At 36.7% G+C, this 25,547-nt stretch overlaps 1 protein-coding gene across 1 annotated transcript in view; it reads right to left on the reverse strand.

Moving 5' to 3' along the window:
• The window catches only part of LOC144254161 (coiled-coil domain-containing protein 192-like), a 195,212-nt gene that overhangs the window by 148,078 nt on the left and 21,587 nt on the right, over window positions 1–25,547 (reverse strand). The window contains exons 3-4 of the mRNA XM_077797111.1: window positions 7,944–8,075; window positions 7,096–7,152 (exon numbers count right to left, since the gene is read on the reverse strand). Of these exons, the coding sequence (XP_077653237.1) occupies window positions 7,096–7,152; window positions 7,944–8,075 (189 nt within the window). The remainder of the gene's footprint in view (window positions 1–7,095; window positions 7,153–7,943; window positions 8,076–25,547) is intronic.

The raw sequence follows: 25,547 nt of genomic DNA on the forward strand, positions 1-25,547 counted from the left end.
TAGAGGGTTTGGAATTTTAGGATGGGGAGAATCTCCTCATCCTCTATTCTGAGTAAATTCCTAATTTAGAAAGTTAAATAGCAGTTTATAGCTTCTTTAGAGAAGCATCAGAGGACATTTTTGAAACCAACTCTTTGGGAAAACTCTCATGGGGATCAATGCTGATCCCTCCCATGTCCTGTGTTCCTCACCTTGAGCTTTTAAGTCTAAGAGTATTCCCTGGAACTGTGGCTCAGGACCTTCTGGTTTGAAAGACACATCCATCTATCCTGCAGAATGAAGCATGCTATGCAACTCATTTGAAGGAATCCTTCATACAGATTTACTTAACTTTATTTAAGCTCATTTTAAAATACTTCAAACATATAGGACAGTATAAAGAATAACAACCCTTGAGTACCTACTACTCAATTATGCAGATTTTCGTTTCTGAAATAATACCATTGAATATTACTGAACTCTTGGTCCTGGTCAGGTCTTGTGGGTAGCTAGATACCCAGAGATGTCTAGTTGAGATGGATGAGTATTGGGAAGATAGACCTGTGGACTATTGCAGATAATCAGATCCTTAATACAAAGTAGAGACACAAAGAACTATTACTAAAAACAAGCAAGGTATGGATTCAGCCATTTGGAAGACATTAATTTTAAAATGATTTTCTCCTTAAGGTAACCTAGTCTTTACTCAAATTACCTTAAACACAATTATCTTCAAGTGATTATAAACATTTTCTTGAAATATTTGCTTTATCCTATGTAAGTCTCTTAAGTAGATAAGTAATCATGTAGGAGGGAGTGGCAAATGCCTGGGGCAGCTTAGCCCCGTGTGTGGTTCAGTCTGGGTACTCCTGTGTGCACTGGGAGGGGCTACTCAAATATTTCAAAAAGTATAAGCTGTGACTAGGTGCATTAAAGTTAATGGGATGATATTTTAATCTTCAAAATATTAGCAAATGAAAACTGAAATGTTAAGGCTTGCATCTTCTCTCCATTTCATAGGTATCAAGTTAATTATACAATAACATGATTCAGCTATTGAGTTCTAGATGACTGAACTGAATAAGAGCAAGACTAGACATTGGGCTATTCATTTTCATGTTAAGACCATGTTTCCTTTAGACACTTTCTTACTTCACCTACAGCAGGGGTTTCCCAGAAGTGTGTTTACTTTCTCTCTCCTCTTTTTTTCCTTGTATTTCTACTCCAAGAAATTATCTTGTGTCCTTTTGGTGTTATACCTTGTCAGTATTGCCTAGGATTAAAGTGATGCCTTATGTAACTGGCATCTTTAAGGAATACAATTCTTTCCACAAACTTTTCTAGATATATGAAGTATGCTTCTACAAATGTCACTGCAGTTTTATTTTTAATTGGGCCATTTTAACAATTCTTTCTTTCTTTTTTGGTACAGGGATTAAACCAGGAGCGCTTAACCGCTGAGCCAAATCCCCAGCCCTTTTAAAATTTTGAGACAGGGTCTTGTTAAATTGCTTAGGGCCTCGCTAAGTTGCTGAGACTGGCGTTGAATTTATAGTCCTCCTGCTTCAGCCTCCTGAGTCATTGGGATTATAGGTGTGTGCCACTGCTCCCAGCTCAACAATTCATTTCAATGAAATCTGTACGAACATTGAATAGATACTATGAGAGGCAAAAGGTAAACTTCCTCTCTCCTCTCCAGGAACTCAGTCTTGAAGAAGAGACAGATCACACCATATTATTCTGTTGTGGGGCACAGTGCAACAAGTAACTGAAAAGAGGTGCAGAGATGGGCTGGAGATGTGGCTCAGCGGTAGCGCGCTCGCCTGGCATGCGTGCGGCCCGGGTTCGATCCTCAGCACCACATACCAACAAAGATGTTGTGTCTGCAGAGAACTAAAAAATAAATATTAAAAATTATCTCTCTCTCTCTCTCTCCCCTCTCTCACTCTCTCTTTAAAAAATAAATAAATAAATAAAGATATTGTGTCCATCTACAACTAAATATATATATATATAAAAAAAAAAGAGGTGCAGAGATATGTCATGAAAATATCGAGGAAGTAGAGATAACTTCTAGGTTGATGGTTCTAGAAGGAATGATATTAATCAAGAATGGGAAAAATGTGGCAAACTCAGTGGCAGGGACAGGCATTCCAAGTGGAAAGAAATTACTCAAAGCTCCCAGGGACAAGGATGCTTGACTCCCTTGGGGGCTACAGATATATAATGGAAATGAGGTGGGAAAAGGGATCAGACTAAGGCTATATTTAGCCTGAGCAATTTTTAAAGAATTTTTTTGGGGAGGTATATACATTCAGTTATTTTAGTGTCCTATTGCTATTTGGACACAGCATCGTCTCCTGATACTCTCCCTCTGCCCTTTACTGACAGTTGGTATCCAGTGATGGTGCTGACGTGAAATTCACTAAGGACACCTCCAAGTTCAGAGGGGGCCACTCACGTTTCAACTCCTGATGCTCATCTTCCCCAGGTGACAAGCGTCTCTGACCCCTGGGGAATAGCTGACTCTTTCTCTAGTGCAGATCCTATAGATCTCTTTTTTTAGCCTTTATTGTATTCCATCAACTCAGTTGTCCAAGTTCTGGACTTAGCTTTATTCATACCTACTCCTGTTGCAAAGAAGACGTTGAATAGATTGTTTGTTGAATGAATGGACAGATGAGAATGTATAAATGCCACAACTACCATTGAGTGGCTACAATGAACCCGACACTGTAGTTGGTGTAGTGGATACACAAACACACATTCTTGATACTGCCCTCAATGACCTTCAAGTCTAGTGAGGTTAGATGTATGAACAGATATTGTCAACAAAATGGAGATATTGAGCTTTATTAAACAAGCAATAGGCCACCCTTTGGGTTTCTCTGCAACAAACTGCAACCTGACTTAGTATGTCAACAAAATGAATCCTAACTTGGGAGTATATTTATTTTTAGTAGTACATTTTAATTACACAGGACGATGAGCTTCATTGTGGCATATTCATAACATGGAAATAATGTGCATATTATTTATCCTATCCCCCCACCCCCTTGCTTTCTCTGACCCTCTTCTTTTACCAGTTACCACCGATCCCCTTTCTCTTCCTTAGGACCATTTTTTTTTTCCAGAAAATAGCTGGGTTACAGCCAATCACAAGTGTGAAAATGACCACACCATGCCCAGATAAGGCAAATGCTCATCATTCCAAGCTCAAATAACATAAAAGTCTAGCTGCCATTAATCAGGTGATTTTTCTACATTGCTTCTATGTTCAGCCTATAAAACCTTGCTGCTCATGTTGCCGCTGGTTGGAGCCCTCTGGACCTCTTCTGGTTTTGAGTGTTGCCCAAAATTTGACTTGTTCTGTGTTCAATTTAATTTGTCTAAAGATTTCTTTAATAGCTATTATACCCCAGAGTGTATAGGAACCCAGAGAAAGTAATCTGGGGAGTCAAGTTGACCCAGCATGGTGTTCTTGCAAGGAGAGTTAATTGGATTTGGTCAAGGAGGAGAGGGGAAGATATTTTGATCAAAAGAATACTGCATGCAATGTCACAGGGCATCACATGATACTGTATGTATAAAGAAGGACAGAAACTCTCTTTTACTAGAGTGGAGAAAGGGGAGGAAAGGAGAAGAGAAGATGAGAGGTAGAGGCTGTGTTTGGATACTTCATCCAGAGTGAAGGCAGGGAAACCAGAATGGTCAAGTCCTACAGGTGTTACATTTAAGAAAGTGCATTCAAACAGGAATTCCAAACCTTAACACGACACTCAAACACTTAAGGAAGTTCAGGTACATACTGCCAGTCAACTCTTATTAATCCTTCTTATTATTTCCTAGTCTTTGGCACCTCCAGAATTTCCAAGGGCCTTTTAATCTGACCCTGCCTACAATGTTCCATTCTAACCACCTTGGTTTCTTAATGCTTTTTGTCTTTTTGGCCATTCCAGTAGGTCACATTCTGCCTGTGAATGTCATCCTTTGGTTCTGTCTGATTTTCTGTACCCACTTCAATTATTTTCCCCCCTTTGGTGCTATGGATGAACTTCACGGTCTCATGCGTGTCAAGTAAGTGCTCTGCCACTGAGCTACACCCCAAACCCTCACTTCAAATCTTTACACATGGATTTTTATCCTTTATCTTCTTAGCAAACAGTACCTGGTACTGTCAGAACAAGCGGGCCACTTGTTCCTGGGGGGCAACCAATAAGAAGCTATGACTTCACATACATTGATTATTTGGGGCCAGTCAAAATAAGATGATCAGAAAGAACCAGGAAAGTAGCAGTATAATGGAATAAAAGACATAGAAGTAAGAGGACTTGCAGAAATATACTGAAGGATTAACAACTAACTGTAGTTAACAACTACATGTAGGATGGAGGCACAGAGAGATGGGATTTCACAGCTGTTTTGTAGGTGAAACATAGAATAGATAATAGTAATGTGATAGTGATCTCCATGGCTGGGATATATAAGCAAAGGGACATATCCTGGAGTTGGGAATAGACAATCATAAAGTTGTCTTAGTGTATGCTGAACTGGGGTGTCAGCAAGATACTTCAGTCATGTTTAAGAAGCACAGTGCTTCAATTTAATACACTTTGTTAGCGGTCTCCAAGTTTGTGTATTGTAAAACATCTTTCAGGATCGAAAAAAAACACCTTTGGGGATTGGTTATACATGGATAAATCCTGTAGGAAATAAACCCATTTGCCTAAACTATGTTTCCAGCCCCGCTCCCCTGTTTTAGAATACCAATTAATATCCTGTGGAATGTTTTCTCTAGGGACAATGTTCTAAGAAATGCTCATTAAAACACTTAGGAAGTGATAATCAGGAGATGATTAAGGTAGAAAGAACTTGGTGGGGGTGGGGGTGGTTGTTTGTTTACGTGGAAGTGAGAGCTGAAGAATTATGAACTGATGAATCATCAAGAGTGAATAGAAAGTGAAAAGAAGTTTGGAGATAGAACTTTTAGAAACTCTGTTTGACACCAAAAATGGCATGTAGAGAATATTACTTGAAGAGTTGTGATCACAAAATCATGGGTTTCATAGTGTGACAAGCAATCTAATATTTCTTTCTTTCTTTTCTTTTTTGGGTACTGGGGACTGAAACTAGAGGCACTAAACCACTGAGCAACATCCACAGTCCTTTTTTTTTTATATTTTATCTTGAGTCAGGGTCTCGATAAATTGTTTGGGGCCTTGCTAAATTGCTGAGGCTGGCTTTGAACTTGCCATCCTCCTTCCTCAGCCTCTTGAGCCACTGGGATTACAGGTGTGCACCACTGTGTCTGGCTTAATCTAACACTTTTAAGATCCATTTTTTGTTTTTTGTTTTTTTTTTTATCTGATGAATAATGCTCACCTTGTTGAGTTGTAGTGAGATTTTAAAATAGATAATATAGGAAACATTTCCATAATAGAGGAAAATACTGTCTACTTTTAATAGATACTATTAATATGGTTTTCATTTAAATTTTTCTTGATGAATTTAAGCAAAACCTTAGTGAATACACTGCTATATTGAAGCCTGGAAGTTGGACAGTTATATATGCAAAATCTCAATACACCATGCAAGGAAGCAATCCCAGTTCAGACAAGCCTTGGACAGCAGCTGCATGACAGAGAAAGAGAATCCATAGAAACCAGGTGATTAGAGGAAGATACCACAGGAATTCCCCTAAGGCACCAGTGACAACATTTTTTTTCCTGTTTTTCATGGTTGCTGGAAGATAATATCAGAACCTTACTGAATATATCTGCTCCTTTAAAATTTTTGAGCTCAAACCTCCATGCCTATGGCTATAGGTAACATTCTGTCAGCTGGGGATTTCCTCTGACAATAGTCATTACCAGGCACCCTCAGGGGTGGGCCAAGGGAGAGGCATTTGCAACAGAATTTGGGGCTAATGAGGCATACTTCTGTTAGAATAGGTCACCATGCCACAGATGCAGGCATGAGTCATTTTTAGTATTGGGCCACAGATGATTCTGAATTTAGAGTTAAATTTCTTCTAACTGCCACGGCAAATCAGCTTTTCTTTTCTCCAGTACAAAAATGGGAAAATTATTGAGATTTTACCCAGGTCAGTTCATTCTTATAGGATGGCCACCAGAATTTGTTAATTTGCAGAGTTTTCTGCATGTTTTCTGGATTGCAGCCTCTTAGGTGTTAGGTGCGAATAACTTAGTGGTTTTAAGATTGCCCATTTAACATGGCTGACCATTGTCTTTAATCAAAAGGTTACCCACAGTGGCCAAGATAGTTGGAGGATATGAATAATAGGATGACAAGCAAGTCTTTGAAGACATTCTTAAGACACTAGGTTGGGTGACTGGCCTGTGAGCATGAGAACACAGGAGATGTTCACTAGTTGTCCTCTTAGCAAATATAAGCTAAAGTATAAATAAAATTTGCCCTAGAAATTCATGAGGTCTCACTCAGGAGAGCATTTGCAGGAGAAAAAGGACAATTCTGTACTCTGATTGGTTTATGGAGTCATTTGCCTCAAACTCACAAGTCTGGCACAGAAGGAGTATTATGGATGACATGTTGCTCAAAGTGTAATCCAAAGACTGGAAGCATCAGCGTCCCTTGAATCTAGAATCATGTACATGTGCAAATCCTCATGCCCCACCCTGGGTATCCAGGAAACAGAATCTGTGGACAACTTGCTGTAAGAATGTTTCTGGGTAAATTTTACATACATGAAAGCTTCAAAAACATTGCTCTAGACTTATTTATATTCAATGTGTCAATAATTGCCATAATATCTCCTTTCATCTGCTCACTAACCTAGACTGGGCATCCATTTTTACCATTAGTTTCCAGTTCTCTTATTCCTCAGAGGCCATCAGGATAGACTTGATTAAACCATCTGACTACATCCAAGAGCTCAGTTTGTCATTATTATCATCGACAAAAATGAGAACTTTATTTATGGAGGGCAGCTCTGTAGAGGCAGTATAAGTACTCATTTTTAGTCTTATAATTGGTTTGCAGTGGGCAAACCTTATTTATAGCTTCTGGCAAATTTCTGTCATTTTCAGGATGACAGTAATATAAGTAAAGGGATGGAAAAAGGAGAAAAACACTTACATAGGCTATGAGTTGCTCCTCGGAAGCTTTTAATTCAGCTTGCAGGTTCTCAATGCACTGAAAGGGAGAAAAGGTTAGAAACCAATATAAATATTCAAAGTATTCCAGATATAAATATGCACCAGTTCTCAAGTCTTGTGAGTAATAGTGGTGGCACTATTATCTTAGCTATATGTTTTAGATCATCCCTCCCACCCCTGCACCTGTTCTGTTCATTCTATAGACGAGCCTGATGTCAAAACACACAAAAATGTTAAGAACTAGAAAAAGGTTGGGAAAAATATTAGCTTAATGTGCTAATGTTAATGCCAATACTTATCTTATAACACACACATATACACCTTTACATTAAAAAGTCCATATCTTTCAAAAGCAGACACAAACCCTTTGGGTTAAAGAGGATGCAAATGATATAATGATAAATATATAAAGGTCCAGAGATTAGTCATTTCTTATAGTATAACTGATTAAAAACATATGCCAAATTTTATGATGCACTTGTTTTGGTACACAGAAACTATTTCTTGCTTAGGTTCAACATCAAAAAACAACAACAACAACAAAAAAAACCTAAGAAACAATTATGCAGCTAATACCATTTACAAAATAAATATAATTCAGCTAACATCTTCAAAGAATACAAACCAAACAAACTTTAAAATGGAGCTAACTAAATTAATTTTTATGCCAGTATTCACCAGGGAATAAAATTACTTTTATCAAATACAGAAGTTGTTATTTATCATCATGATTTTAAATATGAACTGTCAACTGCCAGAAATGCTTTTCAGAATTGCACAAGATTAGGTAACTTTTGAAATAAAGATGATTTTTCCTCCACAACATACCTGGTCTTTCAAAAGAAGCATCTTCTCATGCTGTCCCCAAATGGCTTCCTTATGGTCCAGAGCCTTTAGTTTTTCCTCCAGCCAAGTAATTTGTTCGAGCAGTTTTGATTTTGTTCCTTCAGAGTCTGCAAGCTGAAGATATTTTCTTATAAGAGTATGTAAGCACAATGATATCTTAAAAACTCTCTTTAGAGATAAACTTATCAATGAACTGCCTTTCATCGATAACTATTACATATGAAAACACCTTCTAGAACATTCCTCATAGATTACAAATGATTTGAGAATGAAGGAAAATAATGTTTTAATTTATTTCTAATGAGTAAGATCTTTCTAGGTAAAAGATGAGACCACATTGTTAGGATGGGCAGAGAAATTTCCAGTGCAGGGATCTCAACACTCACCATTGTGTCTTGAGGTTGTACTTATTCAGCTGAATCTGAAACCTGTATTGTGGTTTACATGTGGTTCTAGAAACTTAACTCTTGGAGGAGAACAGCCTTCTAGAAGGCATGGGAGGTCTCATTCCCTTGAACATTCACCATAGAGGCAGCAGGGTGGTTGGAGCTAAAGGGAAATGCTAGAATTTCAACTTAAAGTCTGATCAAAAGCAGATCTATGCAAATCAAACCCAAAAAATTCCTACTTATGTCTTTGTCTTTGTTTTACTGTTTGTAGATTCCTCCTGAAGAAAGGATAGTTTGATGGTCCCTCCTCCTTCAATTTCCCTGGAAAGCCCCCTTACTAGATTTTTCCTTTTTTTCCAAATAGCTGATTGTGCTTTCCTCTACCTTTGGCAATTCTTCTGAAAGTCCCTGGAAAGGGACACACAATTTTGTAATCACTGCAACCCACCATGCATCCTCTGCACACAGAGGATCTCTCCGTGTCTCTTTCGCAATCCTCTGAATGCCATTACAAACCAGGATTTTTTATCTTGAAAGCCTAGCGAGTTTTTAAAAGACAGTTTACCAAATGAAGAGGTCAGTTTGTCATGAAAATAGGTGAGCACATCATACATATTGTAATCTGTGGCTCCAGCTGCACAATCATTCATTTAACAAGTGTTTCTTCAGTTGGCACTCTCTACCACCATTGTTATGTGCTGGGAATTATGAAAGGACAATCTGAGGTCCAGAAGAAACTCATGTGCTGTAAACTCCTGTTGTGCCTTTTGGCTGTCAGTGATCTGGGAGACCTGCTGTGGTCCTCATAGTTACTGGCATGGTTGGCTCTGGGGTGCATGGTGGTTCAGGCATGTAGTCTGGCTTCTCTGAGCACCCTTCTATTTTATTAGAGATGCAGAGTAGTGTAATGTTTAAACATACAGACTCTTGAGTCAGATTCTTTGAATATAAATCTCAGTTTTGCTAATAGCTATGGCATATGGGCAAGTTGCCAAGACTCTCTGGGCTTGATTTTCTTATGTAAAAATGCATTGGGGATGAAAAGAATATTTCTTAACCCATGAGTTGTTTTTGAGGATTAAATGAGTTTATAAAAGAAGAAACATTCAGGACAATGCCTGGGACATATTGAGTACTTAGTGATTATTTTAATTATTCTTCTATCTCCTCAAATCACAGTCAGCATTCATCTGAGTTTTATTTAAATATTACTTATCAAATTGCATCATAGCCTCCAGAAGTAAACTAGGTGCCCTCAACTCAAACTGCATCTGGTTTGCGTACTTGCTACCACCTCTAGTCTTCAGAGAACACCTCCTTGTCTAGAAATACTTTTTCTCAAATATATTCTCTCTCATTCAGGCCCCTTTCTTCCCCCTGTCCCATCTGACTTGTACTCTATCCAGTCTCTACCATGTTGTCTTTCTTTTAAATCTACTGTCTCTTGTTTTCAAGTCTTTATTAATTCACTCGAGATATATTCATTCATTTGTTAAAGAAGTAATTTGGACATTTATAATAAGTAAGAATTTGAAGATTAAAAAAATGAAAATATTCATATCTTAAAAAAATTTAGGTAGAAGGCAAGACACTTTAAAAGCAGCTATTATAGGGCTGGGGATGTGGCTCAAGCGGTAGCGCGCTCGCCTAGCATGCATGGGGCCCGGGTTCGATCCTCAGCACCACATACAAACGAAGATGTTGTGTCTGCCGAGAACTAAGAAAAAATAAATAAATGTTGAAATTCTCTCTCTCTCTCTCTCTCTCTCTCTCTCTCTCTCTCTCTCTCTCTCTCCCACTCTCTCTTAAAGAAAAAAAAGTAGCTATTATACAATATGAAACTGTATGGATAAAGAACAATATTAATGACTACTAACATTTGCTGAGTATGTACTATGTACCAGACCCTCTGTGAGCCTTTCTCGTCCTCTTTGCTGGTGATTGGCTCAAAAATCAGGCCTGAGCTAATCTGAGTCTGGCTTTCCTCTGGCAACAATAATTCTATAAGGAGAGTGACCTAATTTGGATTACTCACACTGGACAGGAGGAATTTTGATGAATTGGAGAGACATTCTTTTTTACCCACCAGATGTGAATGCTATTGTAGCCATCCCATAAACACTGGGGAAAACAGGCATTTAATGAAGTCACACTCAGACAGGAAGAGTGAACTGGAGAAACCCTGGGTTCCTGAGAGCATTCTTGAAGTGCTTTATCCACTGACCTTCAAGTACACCCTGCCTTGTGACTAGCATATATGAGCCAAGTTTCCTACTACTTGTTGCTGTAAGGATTCTACTGATTCATTGTTTGATTCCAAAATTCTATGCGCTTGACCACAAGTGAGGAAAGTGCGTGAAAAACAACTGCAACTCACCTATTTGGTAGCTATGCCATATCAGGCATCCTGCTAGGTGATATCTACAAATGTTACCTTATTTCATTGCTCAAAACTCTGTATGTAGACTTGTTTATATTTTTGTTATTGCAATTTTAAAGATTGAAGGTGGATTTTAAAGATTCAGGGGTAAATTAATTAGCTTAAGACCCTGTAGCTAGTCATGGGTTTGATTTGGATCTACATTGGTCTGCCTCCGATTGCTGGGTTCCATATCATATTCACACCCTAACTCTGAGGCTATCTGTCAAAATGAGGCCTGTGATGTTTTGGGCCTTTTTTAAGTGGACTTCAGCATGTTGACTTATCCACTTGAAGGAATTTCTTTCTTTTCTAAGACTGAGAGCTCTCTGTCCTGCCATCTTGCTTCCTATTTTTGTTGTTGTTGTTGTTGTTGTTGTTGTTGGTGGTGGTGGTAGTGGGGGTGGGTACCAGGGATTGAACTCAGGGACACTTACCACTGAGCCATATCCCCAGCCATTTTTTTAATTTCTTGAAACAGAATCTCACTGAGTTGCTTAGAGCCTTGCTAAGTTGCTGAGACTGGCTTTGAACCCGTGATCCTCCTGCCTCAAGCCTCCTGATCTTCTGGGATCATAGGGGTGCACCACCATGTCTGGCCTTGCTTCCTTTTTTATATAGACACCAACTTCATCTCTTTCCTTTCTTCTTAGAACAGTTTCTAACTGAATGTCCCTTTGACTCAGAAAAGTTAAACTCAGATTCAAATTAACTATAAGACAACTTGACTAGGAGTCAGGAGATCTATATTTTAGTTTTAACCCTATGATTCACTGACTCTATACCCTTGGTACCCATTTTGGACTTTACTGTGCTACCTTGATATATTGTTATAGGGTAATACTCTAGTTACACACATGCAAACTAGATTGTAAATTCCCAAGAAGAATGAATAGAGAATTCTGTCACAAATTACAATAACACAATCAATTGTCCAGGAGCAATCTTTGCTATGATTTTTTCATTTATTAACTTTTTGAACTCTGATTCTTTATTCTCATATGTATCATCACTTCACAAAAGCAAGATAAAGGGATTTGATTGTTCCTTTGTCATGTAGACATGTTGTGGCAAGGACTGGTGATTTACTGTTGGATTCCACTATACAATTGTAAAACTGTTTATTAGCACAGGACAATTAGTATATCCCAGACCCTTTGCAAATGACCAATTCAAAAGAAAAAATGGCCAGATAGTCCAAAAAGAAGAAAGAGAAAGAAATGAGTTAAAGTAAAAGTAAGATTATAAATAAAATTATACATCTGAGATTTTTTTTTAATTTAAGCACTACATAAAAGATTATGCTCTACTGTTAAATTATAAGATGTTAGCTGCCATCTTGAATTCACTATAGTATCTTGATGGGTCTTTTAGAGCCCTTCGAAATCTAATTCTCAATTCAGGAAACATTTAGGAATTCTGCCTAAATTCACATTCAATTATGGGATAGGATGCAAGGCATCAAAGTAAGAGGAAATCCAAATTAATAGCTGGAAGATATGACAGTTGAATTTTTAAAATTTGTTCTAATTGGTTATACATGGCAGTGGGATGCATTTCCACTCATTTTACATAAATGGAACACAGCTTTTAATTTCTCTGGTTGTACAGGATGTGGTACACACCATTTATGCAATCATAAACATACATAAGGTAATAATGTTCTCATTCCACCATCTTTCCCACTCCCATACCTTCTCCCCTCCCCTCACTCCCCTCTGCCCAATCCAAAGTTCTTCCATTCTTTCCTTGTCTTACCTCCCCCCATTATGAATCAGCATCCACTTATCAGAGAAAACATTGGGCCTTTGTCTTTTGGGGATTGGCTTATTTCACTTAGCATGAGGAAGATTTGGGCTTACTTTTTCTTCTTTTAGATGCAGGGTCTCTGGTCCTTGATCCACTTTGGGTTGAGTTTTATGCAGGAAAGAAAGGGATTTAATTTCATTTTACTGCATATGGATTTCCAGTTTTCCCAGCACCATTTGTTGAATAGGCTATCTTTTTTCCAATATATGTTTTTGGTGCCTTTATCTAGTATGAGATAACTGTATTTATGTGGGTTTGTCTCTGTGTCCTCTATTCTGTACCATTCATCTACATGTCTGTTTTGGTGTCAATACCATGACATTTTTGTTACTATTGTTCTGTAGTATAATTTAATGTCTGGTATTGTGATGCCTCCATAACATGATTCTATACTTGGAGGAACCAAAAATTTCCACCAGAAAACTTCTAGAACTAATAAATGAATTCAGCAAAGTAGCAGGATATTAAATCAACACCCATAAATCAAATGCATTGCTGTACATCAGTGATGAATACTCCGAAAGAGAAATTAGGAAAACTACCCCAATCGTAATAGCCTCAAAAACAAACAAACAAAACAACTTGAGAATCAACCTAACAAAAGAGGTAAAAACCTCTATAATGAAAACTACAGAACACTAAAGAAAGAAATTAAAGAATATCTTAGAAGATGAAAGATCTCCCTTGTTCTAGGATAGGCAGAATTAATATTGTCAAAATGGCCATACTACCAAACATGTTATACAGACTTAATCCAATTCCTATTAAAATCCCAATGACATTCTTCATAGAACTATAAAAAGCAATCATGAAATTAATTTGGAAAAGTAAGAGACCCAGAATGGCCAAAGCAATCCATAGCAAGAAAAGTGAAACAGGAGGTATCACAATCACAGCTGAATTTTTAAACTCTGGGGATGTTGAACATTTCTTTTTTCTTTTTCTTCTCCTTTTTTTTTTTTTTTTGGTAGGAAATGCTTAGTTTACATTGTGTCTGTATTGAAGGAAAGCTCATTTTAACTTAGCATCAGGTATCTATTTCAAAAAAAAAAGAGTAGAAATGCATCATCTATTCTTTATCCTAATTAGTCACTTTTGGTGGTACACATTGGTTCCCATGATGTTGGGAGTCTAATGTTCTAACTCTGACTCTTTTTTAACATAAGACCTCTGTTTGCTCTCTCATAGTCCTAACAGTTCGGAAGGAGATTATTAAAAAAGCATTAACAACATTCATCTTAAGAATTATGCGAAGCAAAGTAAAATCTTCTAAATTATACCTTTGAGGCTGTATAAATCCACTTAGAGAATTTAGTTTTCAGTATTAATGACACTATTCAACAAATGATCATTTAAAAATATTATACCATATTAGAAGTTAAACAAAGGTAAACTATATTCATTATACCATATTAATTTAGTCAATAAAGGATATAGCCATATTTTAGAACCATATTTAAGTAATGGTTAATATAAAATGAATTTGACATCACAGAAAATGACAGAGCAGGGAATGTTAAGAATTGATCCTAATGCAAAAATAATTATTGAGATGGCAAGAACTATCAGAATAAACATGTTAGAATTTTAGAGTCTAGCAGAAGAATTCCCTTTCCAGAGAAGTTTCTTGATAAAGAATGAGACTGGTATTCAGGGAAGTCTCTGTCAGGCCCCTGGTTCACTACAAAAATTATGAAACTAAGACTTCAGTGACCATACCTAACAAGGAAAGTAGAATTGCAAAAGTAGTTATAAAAAGTCATTAAACAAATGAGATACAGCAATATTGGACCACAATAATTCAGCAACAATAATTCTTGGGGAAAGAGAGTTAGAATCTGACTTCCAGAGTTCCAGAGCTCAAATAAGAAATCAAAGCCTTCAACGTAAAGTAGGGCATATTCGCCAAAAACAAAACAATACAAAACAAAACACAGAAATCATGTCTGAGGAAGTCTAGAAAGTGAATTACACACTTACTAGATAAAGATTTAACTATTGTTTTAAATTAACTGTCTTAAATATGTTCAGAGGTGAAAAAAACCTTGGCAAAGAAGACAAAGAAATCAGAATGATGTATAAGTAAGAAGAAAATGTCAATAAAGACAGATTACAAAAGGAGTCAAGAAGACATTCTGGAATTGAAAAGCATAATGGCTAACATGAAAATTTTCTGAATCATATATGAGTGAAACTCAAAGTATAGTTTACCTTGATGCAAAACACCTCTCCAGCTAAGAATCTGTGAAATCAAACACGTTATATGATTCCCACTATTGTTAGTTGGACAAGCAAAAGATAGACATTCCTATTCCAAAAGGAAGAGATTGGAAAGGAAAGGTAGGTTCTAAGTAAGCACAGAACTTAGCATGAAAAATTTCATTAGACTTTAAGGCTTGAGAATGATCCTCAAACCTCCATAGTTTGGCTATGTGGGAGTCCCTACCTCTAGAGCTCTGCCTGGTGAGGCTGTACCTTGGGTGCTCTACTACATGGGAGCCTTTGTCCCAATGATTTTGTCAGGCAGGGCTGTCCCCCCACCCCATGGCTTCAGTTAGAATCTGTTTATCCCATTAAAACTGGGGTGGTGGCCCTGATGATTTCTGAATTGCCTTTGGGACTGTTTTTCCCTTGAAGAATAAGTACAAATTTATACCTGGATAGGTTTATCATCTGTCCTGTAAAATCTAAGAAATCTGAGAACCTTCCTTTATTCCATCCCATCTCCATCGATTTGGTTCAAGTTGGCAGTGTTCCTGGTGAGGGTGCTGATTAGCTCTGTGATTCACAGTCCTACCAATCTCCTTAACAAATAGTGGTTGAGACACATTGTTGATGTTCTCTGCAATATGGATAGACTGAGAAGTTTCTAAATCTTTAAGTTCACTTAGCTTAAACAGCACTTTTAAATTTCTCTCTTCTAATATTTTTACTATAACCCATCAGAAGGAGCCAGGGTTTTCCTTCAATGCTTTATTTAGAAATTTCTTAAGCTAAATATCCAATTTCTTTTTTTTTTTTTTTATACATCTTAACTTTTTATTTATTTATTTTTTATTGTTGGTCATTCAAAACATTACATAGTTCTTAATACATCATATTTCACAGTTTGATTCAAGTGGGTTATGAACTCCCAATTTTACCCCGTATACAGATTGCTGTATCACATCAGTTACCCTTCCATTGATTGACATATTGCCTTTCTCTTTTCTGATGTATTCTGCTGTCTGTCCTATTCTCTACTATCCCCCCTCCCCTCCCCTCCCCTCCCCTCCCTTCCCCTTTTCTCTCTCTACCCCTTCTACTGTAGATCATTTCTTCCATTTGTATTATCTTGTCTTACCCCTCCTTTCCTCTTATATGTCATTTTTTTTTCAATTTGGAAAGCAGTATGGAGATTTCTCGGAAAGCTGGGAATGGAACCACCATTCGACCCAGCTATTCCCCTTCTCGGTCTATTCCCTAAAGCCCTAACAAGAGCATGCTACAGGGACACTGCAACATCGATGTTCATAGCAGCTCAATTCACGATAGCAAGACTGTGGAACCAGCCTAGATGCCCTTCAATAGATGAATGGATAAAAAAAATGTGGCATTTATATACTATGGAGTATTATTCTGCATTAAAAAATGACAAAATCATAGAATTTGGAGGGAAATGGATGGCATTAGAGCAGATTATGCTAAGTGAAGCTAGTCAATCTTTAAAAAACAAATATCCAATTTCTTTACCAACAAGTTTTACCTTCCACAAAACATCAGAAGACAGACACATTTCAGCCAAATTTTTGCCACCTAATAATGAGAATTGCCTTTCCTTCAGTTTCCAATAACACGTTCGTTTTTCCATATTAGACTTTATCAGAATAGTCTTTACCCTTCATGTTTCTACCAATATTCTTATCACGATTATGTATTTTCTTTAAGACAAAGGCTTTCTTTCCAGTTCTTCTCTTTTCTTTCTCAGCCTTCATCAGATCACCCTTCGCAGTCCCTTCACGCAATGTCTACTTTTCAAGTACCCTAAAACTCTTCTAGCCTCTACCCATCACCCAGTTCCAAAGCTGCTTCTACATTTTTAGACATTTATTATGATAACACCCAAATTCTTGGTACCAGGTTTGGTCTTCATCAGTTTGGACTATACAGCCGATATTATAGACTAAGTTGCTTACACAACTCAGTCTATAATATTGATTTATCATCATTCTGAAAGCTAAAAAGTTTGAGATCAAGGTTCTAGTTAGTTTCATGATGAAGGTCCTCTTCCTCTTTTGCAGATAGCCACCTTTTTGTTATATCTTCACATAGTCAAGAAAAGGACCTCTTATTTCCTTCTCTTCCTATAAGGGTAACAATCCTATCCTGGGGCCTCCCCCTCATGACTTCATCTAAACTTAATTATTTTACAAAGACCATACCTCCAAATACCGTCACATTGGAGATTAGGGATTCAACATTTGGCATAAACAGTCCATAAAAATTGCAATAGGGCAAACAGAATCAGCAGGTCTGAGAAACAGAAAGAAAAAATGATGAAGAGAAATGAACAGAGCCTAAAAGACCTATGGGCACTATCAAGTGTGTTAATAAACATGGTAGGAGAAAATAACTATAAAAGCCACATAAAAATAAGAGGAAATCAAAATGATACACCAGAAAAATATAATCAAATGCAAAAGATATGTAGATAACAAATAGCAAAGGCACAGTAGCACATCTTTCATTATTAGTAAATACTTTATTTATTTATTTATTTATTTATTTATTTATTGGTGGTTCTGGGGATCAAACTCAGGACCTTATACATGATAACATTATTAGTAATACTTCAAATGTAAATGGATTACACCCATCAATTAAAAGACAGAGGCTAAAGGATAAAAAAAAATCAAACTATATGCTGAGTACAACAGACTCACTTGATACTCAAAGAAATAAATATGTTGAAAGTAAAAGAAACACAATTAATAACCTAGACTTAATTGACATATATAGAATATACCACCCAACATCAAGCAGTTACACTTTTTTCTCAGCAGCACATGGATCCTTCTCAAAATTAGATCATATATTATGTCACAGGGCAACTCTTAGACAATATAAAGGAGTAGAGATAATACCATGCATCTTATCCGATCATAATGGAATGAAACTGAAAATCAATGATAAAAGAAGTAAGGAAAAATCATGCATCACTTGGAGAATGAACAATAGGTTACTGAATGATCAATGGGTTATAGAAGACATCGAGGAGGAAATTAAAAAATTCTTAGAGATAAATGAAAACACAGACACAACATATCGGAATCTATGGGACACATTGAAAGCAGTTCTAAGAGGAAAATTCATTGCTTGGAGTTCATTCCTTAAAAAAAGAAAAAACCAACAAATAAATGATCTCATACTTCATCTCAAAATCCTAGAAAAAGAAGAGCAAAACAACAGCAAAAGAAGTAGAAGGCAAGAAATAATTAAAATCAGAGCTGAAATTAATGAAATCGAAACAAAAGAAACAATTGAAAAAATTGACAAAACTAAAAGTTGGTTCTTTGAAAAAATAAATAAAATCGACAGACCCTTAGCCATGCTAACGAAGAGAAGAAGATAGAGAACTCAAATTACTAGCATACGGGATGAAAAAGGCAATATCAAAACAGACACTTCAGAAATACAGAAGATAATCAGAAATTATTTTGAATCCTTACGCTCCAATAAAATAGAAGATAGTGAAGGCATCGATAAATTTCTTAAGTCATATGATCTGCCCAGATTGAGTCAGGAGGATATAGACAACCTAAACAGACCAATATCAATTGAGGAAATAGAAGAAACCATCAAAAGACTACCAACTAAGAAAAGCCCAGGACCGGATGGGTATACAGCAGAGTTTTACAAAACCTTTAAAGAGGAAATAATACCAATACTTTTCAAGCTATTTCAGGAAATAGAAAAAGAGGGAGAACTTCCAAATTCATTCTACGAGGCCAACATCACCCTGATTCCGAAACCAGACAAAGACACTTCAAAGAAAGAAAACTACAGACCAATATCTCTAATGAACCTAGATGCAAAAATCCTCAGTAAAATTCTGGTGAATCGGATACAAAAGCATGTCAAAAAAATTGTGCACCATGATCAAGTAGGATTCATCCCTGGGATTCAAGGCTGGTTCAATATACGGAAATCAATAAATGTTATTCACCACATCAATAGACTTAAAAATAAGAACCATATGATCATCCCGATAGATGCAGAAAAAGCGTTGGACAAAGTACAGCATCCCTTTATGTTCAAAACTCTAGAAAAACTAGGGATAACAGGAACATACCTCAATATTGTAAAAGCAATCTATGCTAAGCCTCAGGCTAACATCATCTTGAATGGAGAAAAATTGAAGGCATTCCCTCTAAAATCTGGAACAAGACAGGGATGCCCTCTCTCACCACTTCTGTTCATCATTGTTCTTGAAACACTGGCCAGAGCAATTAGATAGATGAAAGAAATTAAAGGCATAAAAATAGGAAAAGAAGAACTCAAATTATCACTATTTGCAGATGATATGATTCTATACCTAGCAGACCCAAAAGGGTCTACAAAGAAACTATTAGAGCTAATAAATGAATTCAGCAAAGTGGCAGGATATAAAATCAACATGCATAAATCAAAGGCATTCCTGTATATCAGCGACAAATCCTCTGAAATGGAAATGAGGACAACCACTCCATTCACAATATCCTCAAAAAAAATAAAATACTTGGGAATCAACCTAACAAAAGAGGTGAAAGACTTATACAATGAAAACTACAGAACCCTAAAGAGAGAAATAGAAGATCTTAGAAGATGGAAAAATATACCCTGTTCATGGATAGGCAGAACTAACATCATCAAAATGGCGATATTATCAAAAGTTCTCTATAGGTTTAATGCAATGCCAATCAAAATCCCAACGCCATTTCTTGTAGAAATAGAGAAAGCAATCATGAAATTCATATGGAAAAATAAAAGACCCAGAATAGCAAAAACAATGCTAAGCAGGAAGTGTGAATTAGGCGGTATAGCAATACTAGACTTCAAACTATACTACAGAGCAATAGTAACAAAAACAGCATGGTACCAAAACAGGCAGGTGGACCAATGGTACAGAATAGAGGACACAGAAACTAATCCACAAAACTACAACTATCTTATATTTGATAAAGGGGCTAAAAGCATGCAATGGAGGAAGGATAGCATCTTCAACAAATGGTGCTGGGAAAACTGGAAATCCATATGCAACAAAAAGAAACTGAATCCCTTTCTCTTGCCATGCACAAAAGTTAACTCAAAATGGATCAAGGAGCTTGATATCAAATCAGAGACACGGCGTCTGATAGAAGAAAAAGTTGGCTACGAACTACATACTGTGGGGTCGGGCTCCAAATTCCTCAATAGGACACCCATAGCACAAGAGTTAATAACTAGAATCAACAAATGGGACTTACTCAAACTAAAAAGTTTTTTTCTCAGCAAAAGAAACAATAAGAGAGGTAAATAGGGAGCCTACATCCTCGGAACAAATCTTTACTCCTCACACTTCAGATAGAGCCCTAATATCCAGAGTATACAAAGAACTCAAAAAATTAGACAATAACAAATAACCCAATCAACAAATGGGCCAAGGACCTGAACAGACACTTCTCAGAGGAGGACATACAATCAATCAACAAGTACATGAAAAAATGCTCACCATCGCTAGCAGTCAGAGAAATGCAAATCAAAACCACCCTAAGATACCATCTCACTCCAGTAAGATTGGCAGCCATTAGGAAATCAAACAACAACAAGTGTTGGCGAGGATGTGGGGAAAAGGGTACACTTGTACATTGTTGGTGGGACTGCAAATTGGTGCAGCCAATTTGGAAAGCAGTATGGAGATTTCTTGGAAAGCTGGGAATGGAACCACCATTTGACCCTGCTATTCCCCTTCTTGGTCTATTCCCTAAAGACCTAAAAAGAGCATACTACAGGGACACTGCTACATCGATGTTCATAGCAGCACAATTCACAATAGCTAGACTGTGGAACCAACCTAGATGCCCTTCAATAGACAAATGGATAAAAAAAAAAATGTGGCATTTATACACAATGGAGTATTACTCTGCATTAAAAAATGACAAAATCTTAGAATTTGGAGGGAAATGGATGGCATTAGAGCAGATTATGCTAAGTGAAGCTAGCCAATCCCTAAAAAAACAAATGCCAAATGTCTTCTTTGATATAAGGAGAGTAACTAAGAACAGAGTAGGGATGAAGAGCATGAGAAGAAGATTAACATTAAACAGGGATGAGAGGTGGGAGGGAAAGTGAGAGAAAACGGAAATTGCATGGAAATGGAAGGAGACCCTCAGTGTTATACAAAATTACATACAAGATTAAGTGAGGGGAAAGGGAAAAATAATAGAAGGGGGAGAAATGAATTACAGTAGAGGGGGTAGAGAGAGAAGAGGGGAGGGGAGGGGAGGGGAGGGGGATAGTAGAGGATAGGAAAGGCAGCAGAATACAACAGACACTAGTACGGCAATATGTAAATCACTGGTTGTGTAACCGATGTGATTCTGCAATCTGTATACGGGGTAAAAATGGGAGTTCATAACTCACTTGAATCAAAGTGTGAAATATGATATATCAAGAACTATGTAATGTTTTGAACAACCAACAGTAAAATTTTTAAAAAAAGTAAAAGAAAAAAGATGCTATAGGCAAATACCAGCAAAGAGAAATTCGTGTCTATACCGATATCAGACAAAATGAATGTTGTATGAAAACTTTTTATCAAAGAATATTGTATATGGATAAAAATGTCATCACATTAAGAAGATGAGAAATTATAAAGGAATCAAGCAACAGGATCTTAAAATATATGAAGCAACCATTGACAAAATTTAAGGGAAAAATAGTTCAACAAGAGTAGTTAGATACTTTAATACTTCCTTTTAATAATGAATACAACATCTGAACAGAAAATTAACGAGGAAATGTACTTGAACCACACCATAAACCAATTAGCCCTAACAGACATAATATAAAGAATGACTCCCCGCCCCAGAACTGCAGGATATACATTCTGCTAAAGAATGCCTGAAACATTCTCCAAGATAGACCATGTATTAGTTCACAAAGTAATTCTCATTAAATTTAGTTTGCATATAAAAGGCATTCTTCCAGGCAAGTCTTTTGCTATCTCTGGAAATTGACTAGCTCTAAAAGGGGTAGTATATTCAAGGTCAGCAAGGTTGGAGGTGTCAAAGAATCAGAAATGCAGGGATAAAAAAGGGCTGATGGACAGGAACAACAATAAGCAATCCAAAAAGGAAAAAATAATTAAAAATCCATTCACAATAGCATCACAAGGGCCAAAAAAAAGCATACAAAAAAGATGTCCACCATCATTGGTCATTAAAGAAATGCTAATCGAACCTTAATGATCTTCCACTTTATATATATTATGATGGCTATAATTTTAAAAAATAGAAATTAAAAAGTGTTGGTGAGGCTACAAATAGAAACCCTTATATACTGCTGATAGGAATGTACAATGGTCCAGTCATTGTGGAAAAAAATTGGTGGCTCACTAAAAAGTTAAATTTGGAGTTATCATATGATGTAGGCATTCCAGTCTTAGGCATATACCAAAGAGAAATAAAATCACATACCCAGAGAAACCTGTATACAAATATCAATAGCAGGGTTATTCATAATAGCTAAAAGGCAAAAAGGGAATTTCCATTGACAGAAGAATGGATAAACAAATTGCATTATATTTGATAGAATATTATTCAAACATAAAAAGGAAATGAATAACTGATACTTGTTATAATTTAAGTGAACCTCAAAAATATATTAAGTGAAAAAAGTCACATAAAAGGACATATGTTATATGATTTCTTTTGCATGAAATATCCACAATAGGAAAATCTGCAGAAGAAGGGAGAAGACTGGAGGTTAACCTGAGAATTTAAGGAAAGGGACATGGGAATGATTACTTAATAGGTATAAAGTATTTGGGATTGATGAAAAATGTTGAAACTTGAGAGTGTTTGGTAGTTACACAAAACTGGGAATTCATGTCACTGGACTATATATTTTTTAAATGGCTAATTGAATTACTGTGACTTTTATCTCCATTAAAAAATAAAGATTAAATAAAATAAATCAGCTTTCAGGTACAGAAAATTATTAGCAGTGTATCCACTCAGTGAGTGCTATTAGGGGGAAAAATCACAAAAATGGATTGACTGGTTTCATCTTAAATTCATGTACTTAATTTTGCCCTGAAATCTAAACACCATTGCCTTTTTCTCCTAGTACATTGACTTTTTTCTTCTCTGAGATGACTATTTCTCTTGACTCCTCCTCAATATATCTTCACATTTTCTTCCTCTTCAATATTCTATCTCCATCCCTTATGCCAAAGGGATAATTCACTAAAGGATAATACACTAGAGAAATGTATACAACCCTTGCTACAGCAGGTACCTGTTTCCAGTAGTTGTTTTTCTGTTTATTCTTTGCTAACAGAAACCCAACTTGCATTTGCTAACAGCCATGTGCTGAAAGGAGCCTGGCCTAGTCCAGCCCTAGGGCTTGAATCATGATCGAACTGACATGCCATGTTTGTCTCATTCCCAGGCTTAAGAGATTGCTTTAGGAATGGGCATACAGTGAAGTAGAGACTCCTGAGGCTCAAGAAGGATTTTACCAGATTTTTGAAAAGACATAAAGGGGGAAGCACATGTCTTTTCATCAGGATGGTATCTTCACTGCATAAAATGCTTGAAATTGTTGCAAATCTTACAAATATGACCCAGCTGACATATTGAGAATGGTAGAGCAAAGGATGGATCACATTTCATCAATCCCAAATGGTGACATTGTTGAACCACTGAATTAACTAACTCTGAAACTTCCCTCCTCGAAGTTTATTGTTTTGTGAGATGACAGCTGACCCTATTACATTAATTTAATTGATTTTCTGTTGCTTGAAGAGGAAAGTATCCCTGTTGAACAAATGGAAAAGATATTCTTCCGATTATCAATGGCCAGTCCTTTCCCTAGGCTTTAAATCCCTTCCATCACCTCTTCCTCCAACAAAACTTTTTCTTCTGTAACTTCTGCACTCTACCATCCAATCCACTTGTTCTATGGTCACTCTTTCTGGCCAGGAATACTGTGATGCGTGGCCACAGAGTTATTACAAGATTAGAGTCAGACAGGAGGTGTTCTCCAGATAAGGTAGACACAAAAATGAGCCAATTGCAGCATATCTTATGGATATTCAGAAAAATTACATCCTTATGCATATGCATGTGTGTGTATGTGTGTGTGTGTGCGCGCGCGTGTGTGTGTGTGTGTGTGTGTGTGTAAAGAGAAAGGATAGATAGATAGATATCCCTATCCCTATGGGATATATATAAATATATACACACACGCACACACACACATACACATGGTATGGTATATAAATATCAGATATATATATATATATATCCTATATATCTCTCTATAGGATATACATATATATATACAGCCTATATCTTTTATATGTATAGAACTGTGTAGGATATTTACATATGTTGTTTTATCTAACAACCTACTTAATATTGTCATTTGAATGCATACCACACTCTCAGAATTAATGTGTTCCAAATTAACTCCCCATAACTTATTCCTTTCCCAGATTTCCTTTTCTCAAATGGCACTACCTATCCAAATGTTTAAGCCACAGTGATACTTAAAACTTTTCTTTCCATGGTCATTCAGACTACAATTATGAACCACCCCATTATGTAATGTGTTTTTCCACACTTGTCTCCTCTCATTATCTGTCCTTTTAGATTTTCTGCTCTACAACCTACACACATATATATGCAGCAAGTAATACTGCTGCATATATATGTGTGTAGAATAAATTTCCAGTGTCACTAAAAAAACACATACACACACACACACACACACACACAGAAATAGTCTTGCCAAACCATGCAGAGCTCATCCTACAGAAAAAAGAAGAACTTACTTCAAAAAAGAAAGGCTTCCCTTGTGCTAAATGCTTTGCAAGCTGATTTGAACTAGCACCACAAATTATAAAACTCCCTGGCAATAAATAACAGAGGCAAACATTTTTAAAATTACTTATGTTACCTGCAGAATGGACAGGAACCTCTAGGTCTGAAGGTGCAGTTAGCTCACAAAACTTGTTTGGTTTCATTTCAATTTTACAGTTAAAACAAACAAAAAATTCCTCATCCTACCCCCATCTATACAAAACAGACTTTGACATTTATTAATATTTCTGCTTTTAACAGTTTATTTCCATCCACTCTGTGTTCATGTACATCTTAAAATAGACCTCCAAAGGCCCATAATTGAGAAGCATCCTTACCCTGAAATAGGCTGTTACAGCTTCTATAAAAGACTACCACACACTGGGTGGTGTAAACAACAAGAATCCATGTCTCACAGGTTTGGAGGCTACAAGTGAGGTCAAGGTGTCAGCAGCTCTGGTTCCTCCTGAGGGTTGTGAGGAAATGGTAATCAGGGATTTTCCTCTAGCTTCAGGTGGTTTGTGCTAGTCTTTGGCGTTCCTTGGCTTGTTAAGGCAACCCTTGGTCTCTGCCTTCATCTTCACATGGGGTTTTCTCTGTGTCCAAATTCCCACTCTTTATAAGGCAACAGTTATCTTGGATTAGGAGCCCACTCTACTCTGGTATGGCCTCATCTTAACTAATATGTATAAAATGACCCTATTTCCAAAGTCATGCTCTCAGCTACTGGAAGTTAGAACATCAACATAAAAATTCTACCAGGATACAAGTCAACCCATAACACCTCCAAATTATTTGGGGGGCAAACCCTGAATAATAAAGGAACTCTAAGCTCTGAGTGAAAATAGAAATATTTACCCAAAGGTCAATCAATAACTGAAAT

The sequence above is a fragment of the Urocitellus parryii genome, chromosome 1, assembly GCF_045843805.1.
Source record: "Urocitellus parryii isolate mUroPar1 chromosome 1, mUroPar1.hap1, whole genome shotgun sequence".
In the NCBI taxonomy this organism is placed as follows: domain Eukaryota; kingdom Metazoa; phylum Chordata; class Mammalia; order Rodentia; family Sciuridae; genus Urocitellus; species Urocitellus parryii.